Below are 12,046 nucleotides of genomic sequence, written 5' to 3'. Positions count from 1 at the left end.
TTGTTCCCTTCTATTCTACAAATAATACAACGGATTAACACTAACCAGGTCTCAACAATTACAATATTTAACATTCATACATAGCACATGTTCACTTATCAGCGTCACAGTGGACTCAGCAATTTTTTTAGCAGCTCAGCTTGCATAAATAGTTGTAAATATAAGAGAGACGGTTGTAGAATTGAATCTGTTTTATTGTCAAGGCTGAACAGCCTTCAGTCAAATTGAGAAAATGACAATAGTTGTGTAAGTTACAGAACATAACAGCAAGCGAGACTTCGTGAGGGAGTAAATATTGAGATGTGCAATGGAAGCTATGAGCAGAATCCTCTCTGATTGGCTATATGCCTCTGACATCATAGACGGAACTCATTTTCTAAAAAGGAATAACGTTACAGTTTAGATGTTGAATTTAAATGATGATGGATCCGAACAGGAAATAAACCGTTTGATCAGACGTTGAAAGTTTTCGTCAGTAATCAATGAGAAAGAACAGCTCTGGAAAAGCGATTATTAAAAGTGTGCTGATCATTCAGTGGTTAGTGAGTTGTGTCGGCTGGTGTGCTTATCATGCATTTCATCTACCTTCGACATTCCCCACTGTGGACAAAAGAACAAATATAATATTTTAATTTTTACAACACATTTAACGAGATTAAATAAGACTGTTTGATATAGCTGATACCTGTTTGTCAGGGCGTGGTCGAAGCAGGCAGAGTCTATCCTCTGCTGTTGGGATTGGGAAGACGACCCACGCCGATCCGGTCTATCGGAACGCTGACTCGTCTCCGCGGCAACTCAACCTTCCTGCAGACATGACGAAAAGATACCACCAGGCATTTCCTTCAGATTACTGCCTAGTCACCCACTCACAATCGTGGAATACCGTTTTATTTCACATTCACATAGGCTAATGCCGAGTGGAAAGACACGCCAGCCTTCAGAAATGAAGCGAAGGCAAGTAGGCTATTGAAAGGACATGTTCAAAATTATGAAAGCCCATTTCCACAAAATAAGAGAAAAAAAAGATAGAAAACATGCTGTGGTAAAATCATCCCTGAATTCACAGACAAGGCTTAAACCTAGTCCCAGGCTATAATGCATGTTTGAGCTGTTTTAACTGAAAACAACTTGCACTCTTACAACATGACAGTGCCATTGTTTTGTCTCAAGATGCACACATGTAATGTTTAAGGCACGTTTATAAAATATACTTAAATGCCCTAATTGAATTTAGATTAGTCCTGGTTTAATCTAAGATCTGTCTGTGAAACCAGGCCGCTGTTTAAGAGATTATGCCGAAATTATGACATAGCCTACCAAGTCATACAACATAGGTTACCAGTCGGTCACAATGATTTTGCCAAGGGATCAACATACATTCCTGTCTGAAAACATAGTCCTAACTCTATCCTTAAAACTAACCTTACCCATTTTTTATCCCTATAAAATCAGAGTTAAATGACAGGTGTATACAACTGATGTAGAAGCACTAACCCTGGTTGTGAACCTAAACTTGACATAAACTGTAAACTTGGCCCTCAAATCTGATTGGTTGATTGGAATGTTGTTCCAAGATCAACAAAGCTGTTTATCCAAGAACTTGTTGACCTTGGTGAAATCATGTTCGTTAAGTCATAGTGACTTAGTAACTGTCATAATTATGACTATATGGGAATGGGCTTCCGTACAAAAAAGAAAGTCACATGTCAATATTCTGATTCTGTGGTATATAGAATGTACACATTGTACATATTACAAATGTTCTGTATACCGGACTGACCTAGACTACCACACTACATTTGCTAAAATCCTATATGACAATGCACACTGCATGAAATATAACAACAGAGCAATGGATAGCTTGCACTTGACTTTCCATTTTTAATGTGATTAATTAACTGAAGTTCCTGGAATTAGCTTTAAAATATTTTTTCATCATTATTTCATCAGACTGATGATTAAGATAAAATAGTTGGACATTTTTACACAACAATGAAACGATGAGGTGTGGCATTTTACTATTTCACTTAGCCTACTATTTAAAATTTAATACAGAGTATATATTTTACAGTACTAGCAATAACTTTATACAAATCCTTTTGCTCATAGGGTCCACCCTATGTTTACTATATGAATATGTCAAATTTTGCAGCTTATGATTTTCGCCTGGAAGATGTAATCATACTGTATTAGGGGTGTGACGGTACATGTATTCATTACAGTTTCGATTTATGTCTTACTCTTATGTATGAGCATAAATGATGGAGTTTTTTAAGTTGGTGAGGCTAAATAATTTGGCATTGTGCCGATTTGTGTTGTGACTTGTGGAAGTCTCACAACTACATTCAATAGTCCAGTGATAAAATGTGCGTGTCCTGGAAATGGGAAGCCTCAGGTACCGCTTCACTCGCTGTATCCTTGTGAAGTAAGGTGAAGTAAGTTATTTTTCTCCTTCTCGCGCATCTCACGCAACGAAAATGACAGCGTTGGCTACCCACAACATGTTAATCAAACCAATAAGTTTGAAAACAGCGGTTGCATTTTACCATGCAGCATTGGTCAATCTATCAATTAACAAATCAACAATTCCTTAATTTTTTAACTTTGGGGGTTGGGGACATGTAAATGTTCTGAACTCGTATCGAACCGTGACCCCAAAACCGAGGTACGTACCGAACTCGTGACTTCTGTGTACCGTTACACCCCTATACTATGATCTCACACTTTCTTTTGAAGACTAGTAACAGAATCCAACATTTGCTTTCGAAATGAATATCTTTACTGAGGATCCGTTGAACAGTCACATTATGGAGGGCTTTCGTGAGCTTTCATCATGTGTTTATCAGGCTCATGAGAGATGGATTCAGGTGTTGAGATTTGATAATGCATGGTGTGGTGCTTTCACTGCTGTTCTTGGCTTCGGTCCTGATCTGATCAAGTGCTGAGGATCATTTAGATAGAGCCTTGTCAGAGCCTCAGGCCATGCTGAGTTACACTGCATGTTCCGTCCGGCATGAAGATCAAATCATTCACAGAGATAAAACAGTTTTGATCATTGACTGGAAGTCCGATGCTACAGTCATCAGCACAGTTGGACTGCCCGTTCCCGTAAGTCAGTATCAGACACTTATTACTGTATGTCATACAAAACCTCAATCCACACCACTGTGACTCCACCCAAGAAATAGAAGTCACTTTAACTGTGGGCTACAGACAAAACATTAATTGCTCTTAGTGAACTGTAAAAACACACAAAACTATCAAGCTGTGCATGACTGACTTCAGCCAATAAAAACTGTATGTGTTTGAGCCAAGGCCAATCAAAGCTACTTATGGTTCATCATCTGTTCGGGATCAAAGCAAATCAAAAGTGTGTTTTGTATGTTTTTCTGGCTTAAAATTTACAGTGATTTAGTTTATTGAGACAATTTTCAGCATGATATGATGATAATATAAACAACTGTTGTTATATAACACCAATAAAGAATTAAGGTGTCAATGTTTCAATTATTATTGAAATCATAATAATGTGAAATATTTTAATCATGATATTTTATTATTTATTCCTGCTATAAATGCTTTTCACTTCTTTTTCCAAACTAAAATAAAAGTGTTGTCTCTTGTCCTCTACCTTTGCTTGTTGCTTTTGGGATCCATGTTGCTGATTGACAGGCGATCAAGAGGCGTGTTGGATCCGGGGAAACTCCGTTTCCTCTTGGTCTCGATGACGTCGTTCTCCAGTCGGACCAGCTGGTCGTGCAGGAGGTGTTTAGCGTTCACGGCTCCTGAGGCCTTCTGCTCGGTTTGGCCTTGCTGGGCACTGCGGCCCTCCACGACAGATGATTCCACATACTAGATCAAAATGAAGAAATGCATGGTAATGTTCAGTTTTCAAAATTGTCAGTAAAATCACAGTCTTCCCAAAAAAAATATATTTTCCCTGAAGGACAATTCATTTAACACAATTTTAAGGAGGTACACTGGTTTTACATGGTTTCTAGATGGACATGGTTTTGACCTTTGTCAAGCTGGTTAGAGCTGTTAAACCATCTTGGAATAGAAACAATATATATATATATATATATATATATATATATATATATATATATATATATATATATATATATATATATATATACAGCTTGTACACCTTAAAGATCAACTGAAAACCTTTAAGATGCAATACTACATTTGGTTCCTTCTATGTCCTATTGAGAAACAGGCAGAATGAGAATGGATGACCCAGTGTCAGTTCTCAGGCGGGAAGACAGGTTGCTCATGTTCATAAGGGGACGGCAATGGTAACCACCTGTGGTGGCTCTCTAGGGGAAACCCCACTGTACTTATAGAGCACTGAGACTGATGACGGCTTATCATCTGTCACTTGTACCAGTTAATCTCATCACATACATGAAAGTTTGTTTGTGTTGTCTGAAGACAGGCAGAGTGAAGTTCCCTTACAAAACACAAAATGTAATCTAACCTTATTCTCTCTCTCTCTCTCTCTCTCTCTCTCTCTCTCTCTCTCTCTCTCTCTCTCTCTCTCTCTCTATATATATATATATATATATATATATTTGTATATCAGTGAGACCTGGACTTACCTCTGGTCTTTCTTGGGGTATGTGAAGACTTTCCACACTGCAGTGGAACAAGGTCAGTGTCAGCAGACCAGAGAGCAGCACACATCCACAGCCCAGCATCTACAATACAATATTAACATTGTGATTTCTGACCACCATGTACATGTATACTACCATTAAAATGTATGGGGTCGGTCAGATTTTTTAATGTTACTGAAAAAAGTCTCTTAAGCTCACCAATGTTGCATTTATTTGATCAAAAATACAGCAAAGCACTGATACTGTGAAATAGTATTACAATTTAAAATATATTTTTCTATTTGAAAATATTTTAAAATGTAATTTATTCCTGTGATGCAAAGCTGAATTTTCAGCATCATTACTCCAGTCGTCAGTGTCACATGATCCTTCAGAAATCATTATTATTATATGATGATTTGTGATCAAGAAACATTCACTTTTGTTATCGATGTTGCTGTTAATTTGTGGCTGCCTAATATGCATGTGGAAACCAAGATACATTTACTTTCAGGATCCTTTGATTAATAGAAAGTTATTAAGATCTGCATTTATTTGAAATATAAATATTTTGTTGCAAAAATGTGTTTACTATTACTTATGATCAATTTAATATATATTTACTTATTAAAAGTATTAATTTCTTTAAAAGAAAATCGGACTGACTGGCAATGGTGAAAAAAGAAAAAATGTATACTAAATATGATATAATATGATACATCTAGCAACATAATTACAGTGATTAAATATTTTATATCTCTGTGTCAGTGCATTGTCAATTGAGAGTTCACACACACACTCCAGCTTCAGCACCGTGTTGAATTACTGTGATACAGGGCGATGTTTACATTCATCCAGACTCCATCTGTGAAAATACACTCTGACTGGGCGGTCCGGCAGCCGCGAGAGTGTGAGAATGCTTCTAACACACACCCTCTACACAAACACATGAACTCAGCCCAAACACACACTCTGACCTGCACCCCTACCTGTGTGTCCCCAAAACACACTCTTAACCAAACTCGCAACAACAACAAAAAAACTTCCTCATGGGGGTACTGCAGGTTACTGTTGTTTCGCATCACTTGAGCAAATGTTTTATAGTGCTGATAAAATTCTTACAGTAAATATTATATTTAAGAGATCACCATTATCTTAGCTGTTTTTTTGTGTGTTTTTTTCTAAAACCACCTTATTCAGATTATGATAATGCACTAAATCCTATATTTTGACTGCTGTCTGCTGGCAGTTGTGTTGAATTGCATTGCACCGGTACCATTAAAAATGGCATTCATCTTTGTGAAATTTGTGTAATTTTCTTTTAAACATAATTCATTTTTAAAGAACTTTGATTGATTTTATTTTGCCCTTCTTTTATTGTCAGTTGTCATTTTTAAAGAAATATTCCAAAGTTTCTCACCCAATATGAACACCTGCCACAGTATTTCTCTTAGAAATTTTTCAAAACTCTTTGGAAGGATTGTATTGTATCTTTCTGAAATGCACCAGTAATACATTTTCACTTTTGACCCAGAGTGTCCCGTCCTCAGTGTTTCAGGGCTGGTGCACTGAACACCGGACCAGATGCGGCCCCTGTCCTGCCCCACGACTGGGGAAATGCATTGTCCAGCAACATGGGCTAACTTTAGCATTTTCCGTCCCCAAAAATAAACAACTCCAGCCATCTCCCATTGCCCACACACTCTTCACTGGACACCCTGCATGCACACACACTCACTCTCTCAAAGACACTCTCAACGGTTCTCTAATATCAGACATGATTTCACACCTCTGTGTCACTATTGCAGCAATGCAAAATCAACAGGAGGTTTACGATACAGGTTCATCTGTAACCCTGGAGCTCAAACAAATGCACAGTTGTTTATCAAACAGCAGATTCTCTATTCCAACTAACCAGAGTTATTCTACAACAACCCCTAACAAATGTCTTTAAATACATCTTCAACACCTGTCTGCTCACCTTTCCACCCAAACACACACAGCCCTGTAGGAGCATAAAGGTTGGTCTTTCTCCAAGGCTCCTTACCCTTAATCAGATTTGGTTTCAGTCACACGGGGACGGACAGATGGACACCGTGCAGTTCCTGGAATTTCTCACGTTCTCTGCCTTTGCTGGTTCCTGCTGTTGTCTTTCCCGGTTTTATAGGCTCTCGTCGGGAATCTCCACTCCAATCGGTGGTCGCGATTGCTCTGACATCATTTCTGCAGGTTTTCCACTGTGGCTCGCCCTGAAGCCGCTCTCCCCAACTCTCTCATCCTCATTACGATTACAAACTAATAGCAACCCGAGGGAGCAGCTGGACACATTTGAATGTGTGTGTATGTGTCACTTCTCTCTTTCTGTCCTTCTTTCTTGGCTTACACGCACATACGATGGCCAAAAGTGCTTGGAAGGTCAGCTTGTAACTGACAACCTGCTTTGTTTCCACTGGTTTGAGCTTGTGAATGTGTTGGAGTTCAGAAAGTGTAGGTGGTTTATCTCTCTCTGGCGTAATCCAATCTCTAGTGAATAAACTATACTGTATCTGGCCACATGAGTGTGTGTGTTGATGGTCGTTGATGACCTGCATCTTGTAATTCATCCATCCATCTTGACCGGGGAAAAGTGCTCATATCTCTCTCTGTCTGAGAAAGTTAGGTGGCGTTAGGATTTGAAGAGTTCCCCAGCAGACTGCCTGTTCTCACACTATATTTATCTGCACACACAGAGCTCATCTCTCTTTACTCCCACTGTTAAATAAAGAGCAGACCGGGCAGGCCTGTCTACCATACCAAAATTTCCACAGAGACCCTACGACGATCCCTCTCTCTCTCTCTCTCTCTCTCTCTCTCTCTCTCTCTCTCTCTCTCTCTCTCTCTCTCTCTCTCTCTCTCTCTCTCTCTCTCTCTCTCTCTCTCTCTCTCACACTAAGATGTTTTGGAAAATCAGGACACCAAAGAGTGTCGCATGTGTGTGGGTACAGATAGAATCACAATACCTGTGCCTGTACCATAGAACAATTGTACTTCTCTTTCATAGCTCATGAGACTCAATCAGTAAAGCATGTTTCTCCAACAATTCCTCAGGAAAGAGGTAAAAAGTGTTTATTAGACAATACACAACAATTGTCATTTGGCGACATACAATAAGAGTACAGAGCTAAAATTAAAGTGGATTGCATAAGATTACGTGGGTTTGGAATAATTTGTTGAAAAAAGCTTGAGCTGACACAGAAATCTGATTTTTGATGGCAGACTTTGAAATCTTGGAAAAATCTGAGTATATTTTAATACTTGTGAGATTACTGGGGTCTTTTCTCAGAAGAAATTTCTGAAAAGTAGGAGACTTAACGTTGCAATGTAAGGTAAGGGAAGTATAGTGACAAATCTTTTGTTCCGTATTTTGCCATACATCCCAAATGGATTATTGAAAATAATATACTTGGATTAAGGCAGATCTGAATATGAGCTTGCAGTCGACTGTAAGAAAGGGGTGAGGTTTTAGGATACTAAATGATTGCAGAAATCCAGCATACATCACCAGAGAGAAGTCTGTCATTTTCCCTGGAAGATCCGGACACTTTGATTGAAAATTACGGTAAATGAATCCTTTTACAATAGAAAATAGAGTATTTCCCATTTCATGTTGACTTTAGGCAAATGTGTCCACTTGAGCTCAATCTAATAGCATTCCCAGTGAATCATTCTTTAGAATCTGAGCTTTTCAATGAATCACTTGATCCAGTTTGCAAAATCTGAATGATACATTCAACAATCAGACTAAACTGATTTTCAAATTCACTGACTCAATGATCTGATTTCAGGGTGTAACAGCTCACTGGAGGTGAAGATTATCAGGTAGTAACTTCAATTTTTTGGTATGTTAACACCACAAAGCTATATCATCTTTAGACTTAAAATACCGCACACATTATTTTTATGATAATTTTATAGTGCTTTTTGAAAGCTCCTGTCTCCAATTGTTATTAAAAGAGCAAACAACACATTCAAAATCTTTCCTTTTGTGTTTCGCAGAAGTAAAAAAGTATTGGAATGTTGTTGTTTTTTAAATAACATGACGGTGAGTAAAATATGACAATATTTTCATTATCTGTGAACTGTTCCATTAAGATCTTTTTTTTTTTTTGTCTAATAGGCATAATACAGAAAATGAACAAGATGAAGAGCAAAATGCATTATGGCATGAGAAAAGCGAGAGATTGAAAGAAAGAAATGGAATGAAATGAGAGAACGAGAGAGAGGAAACCTGTTTCTACACTTATTGAGATGTGAATCTGCAGTGTTCCGTTACCCAATATCCTTAGGGTGAGTCCAGATCTGTGTGTATAGCGACCAGACTCAACACAACCCCATTTAACTATAATCAGACATGAAGATGTGTGTGTGCGCGAGATCGTATCTGTGTTTTTGATCGCTTATCTGTAAGTCCATCGATTGGCAAGCTTCTCGCCGAGACTCTTACATCCAGGTGGATGTGAAATGAAGAATATCTCTTTAATTGCATGCATTTGCTGTTGCGTGTGTGTGTGCAACCGAACATCTCTTGCGGCTCTGTCATTTACCGTTGTGCGGTGTGGGAAGCGTCTCCATGACGATGCTCTTTTAAAAGAGGAAGACCGTCATGTCTGGCCCGAGCTGTCAGGATCCCCATGCTCTCTTGAACATGATAGCTTTCACAGTGATCCAGGCGTCGCATGAGAGTGCAAGTAGTTTGGGGAGTTTTGAAAGAAAATTCTTGGGTACACAAATGTACACAAATGTTAATTTCGTCAATTAAGTAACTAACAAAATGTTTGCTACTAAAGATGAGACTGAAATGAGCATCATGACCAAAATGAAAACATACTGTTGACAAAAATACGAAAAAATAACACTGGAAGATCTTAATGTCTTTTGAAGACGAAACATCTCAAAGGAATTGGATTGTTTCATTGTTTAATGTTATTCATATTTCATTGTTTCCAATGATAGTTAGTAAAGTCAGGACTTTGTTACATCTTGATACATGTTTAAAATAATATAAAAAAGTTGGTTGCACTATTTTAAGGTGTCCTTTATACAATTACGTACATTACTTACTTTAGGGTTAGCATTAGGAAGTGGTTTTGGATTAGTTGCATGTAATTATGCATAATATATAGTTATTACTACATAAACTACATGTAACGTGTAGCAATGACACTAAAATAAAAACAAGTTTGAATATTTGGTTTAATTTAGCACTTTTTCATCAACTAAATTTGACTAACAGTTAAAGAATATGACATGAAATTGACTATATAAAGGACGACTAAATATAAAGGAGATTTTCATAAAAACAGTACATTATCCACATTATGTGTCGTAATAAAGAAGAGACAGAATTGTTTTATGAAAACTGTTGAGAAAAAAAAAATCTAAAAAGAATATGATGGTTTCATTTAATTTTCAACATTCGATGCTGATGCACTGTAAAAAAAAAATATGACAACATATGGTATTGCAGTGCTTAAACTCATCAAATAAGTTTAGCAATTTTCTACTTTTTTATGTTGTGCAATATTCAACAAATTTTTCAAGTCACTTAAATGCAATTTAAGTTGAACATTAAAGTTGATTGTAATTTAAAAATTGTACATATTTAAAATATTTGGTTTCATTTTGCTGATCATCATTAACTAAAGTTTACTATAGGATATTTCTGTCTACACACAAAGAATTGCACAATCGCAATTTTTTGTTGGCGTATCTTAAATGTTGTGTTCATGAACTCAGTTTGACTTTTGTAGGTTCATGGCACGTGTGCGTGTGAGAAGCTTCTCGTGTCGGCTATCCGGCGCCCTGTCTCATCTCAATCTTGGCCCACATAATGTCTATTCAGAGCGACAGAGGGTTTGCTCACTGTAAAAACACACCTGGCCTAATAATGACACTACTAATACAACAATAATGTGGTAGTAATGTCAGAATAATGTCGGAAAAAACAGCCAATCCCCCTGCTCGTCATTAATGGGACCCTTTCCGCTGGTGATGTCATCGGTCCCACCTGCCGTAGCGGAGGAAGCACTTCCGTGCGCTCCAAGGAGACGGGGGTCACGAGGTCGACCACTTAGCGATCGCGTGAAAGGAAGGCTAAGAGTAGCCAAGCTAGTCACTGGAGTGACATTCCCGCACACAAACACACCCACGGTAGCCCGATCTGGAAAAAGTGAGCATGTGCCCTTGTGTTGCTAAGCATCTAAAGGTAGCTTTCTCTCTCAGCTTCTGCCTCCCGGCTCTTCACTGTGTTTTTTTAGTGGCCGGATCCTAATCTCCTTTGAAATGTCAATTTTCACATAATCAAAACACCATCTATATTTAGTTTCCTGCAGGCGGGCCATTATGTTTTATGTGCTATGCTTGATAGCCTAGCCGGACACACTCATTCTGACATAACCTCAGCTTTAAAAACTATTAAGAGCACGTCACTTAGATGCACTCTTTGGCAACCTTGTAAGAAAGGCCTCAGTGGTATATTTGAGTCACTTTCGAGGGGCGAATTTTTTTCAAAGTTCACTCTGTAATTGTTGCAACTGACAGGATGTTATAGTGCTAATGCGACTAGCTGGTTTCTATGGTAATTATGCCATGTGTTTACAATCACAGAGATTTTTTCCCCCTTGATTTCAATTGGTGTTTTTTTTTTCAATCCTAAATCTCTCTTAAAAATTTGCCGTGTTTTCCTGGCGATCGTATAAAATACTGATGATAGAGGTGTGTGTGTGAAAGAGACAGAGCGAGAGGTGGATTAAAGGAAGTGTGCAGCTGTGCGGAGCGACTCAGGGAGGGAAACCTGATCGGATGAGAAGTCCGGACAGAAGACGAAACAGGGTGTAAGGGTGCCGAAAATGAGAGAAAGAAGGCTCTTTTTTCAGTCTGCAGATACAGTGAGATAGTTTTCTCAGGCTGTTGTTTTAGCCACTGAGAGAAAAACCATGTGTGTGTTTTTCCATTTTTGTGTGAGAAGACCCTGAGAAGCAGAGAAATTCCCACTCTCTACTTAATACCTTTGTATGATGGGACATGTCATTTGGCCGGCTGCAGGATTCTCTGCACCTGTCCGAGGTTTAAGATACAAGTCGTCACGTGTAGAGCAACGGTTCACAACTGGTGGCACGCAGGTCTCTTCTGAAAGGGTCATGGACAGAAGAATAAAAACAATGTTCAGCTGAACATATAACATATTGCATGAAAATAAAACACTTACTGTGTCTTTTGCTGTTGACATTAAATGTTTTGCATCCAATCAAACTTATCTGTCACTTAGTAAAAGTGTACATTAGAAACATAATAATAATAAGAAGAAATATTTCTTGAGCAGCAAATCAGCATTATAATGATTTCTGAAGGAGCATGTGACACGTAAGACTGGAGTAATGATGCTGAAAATTTAGCTATAATAA

The 12,046-nt window shown here is 38.1% G+C and overlaps 1 protein-coding gene across 2 annotated transcripts; it reads right to left on the bottom strand.

Moving 5' to 3' along the window:
- Positions 1-173: 173 nt before the first annotated feature.
- Positions 174-11,771, bottom strand: ostn (osteocrin). 2 transcript variants are annotated; one of them, XM_077207894.1, is made up of 5 exons: positions 11,651-11,771; positions 4,608-4,706; positions 3,635-3,855; positions 686-807; positions 174-600 (listed from the first exon to the last, which is right to left on the bottom strand). In XM_077207894.1, the coding sequence occupies exons 1-4, from the start codon at positions 11,666-11,668 to the stop codon at positions 720-722; spliced, it is 426 nt and encodes a 141-aa protein (XP_077064009.1). In that variant the 5' UTR covers positions 11,669-11,771; the 3' UTR covers positions 174-600; positions 686-719. The 2 variants fall into 2 exon arrangements, with proteins under 2 accessions (XP_077064009.1, XP_077064010.1); XM_077207895.1 differs by lacking the exon at positions 11,651-11,771 and adding an exon at positions 6,652-7,051.
- Positions 11,772-12,046: the final 275 nt, after the last annotated feature.

Source organism: Siphateles boraxobius, unplaced genomic scaffold (genome assembly GCF_051911475.1).
Source record: "Siphateles boraxobius isolate OS27281-9 unplaced genomic scaffold, OSU_SipBor_1 6, whole genome shotgun sequence".
Classification (NCBI taxonomy): domain Eukaryota; kingdom Metazoa; phylum Chordata; class Actinopteri; order Cypriniformes; family Leuciscidae; genus Siphateles; species Siphateles boraxobius.
Note: the sequence above shows the minus strand (reverse complement) of the source record. Positions and strands in the feature narration are given on the sequence as shown.

Excerpts from the sequence above, each read along its gene's own strand:
- ostn (XM_077207894.1), bottom strand. Across the intron at positions 3,856-4,607 it reads TACCCCAAGAAAGACCAGAG|TATGTGGAATCATCTGTCGT; the intron begins GTAAGTCCAGGT and ends ATTTTGATCTAG. Across the intron at positions 808-3,634 it reads CCCAAAAGCAACAAGCAAAG|GAAGGTTGAGTTGCCGCGGA; the intron begins GTAGAGGACAAG and ends TCATGTCTGCAG.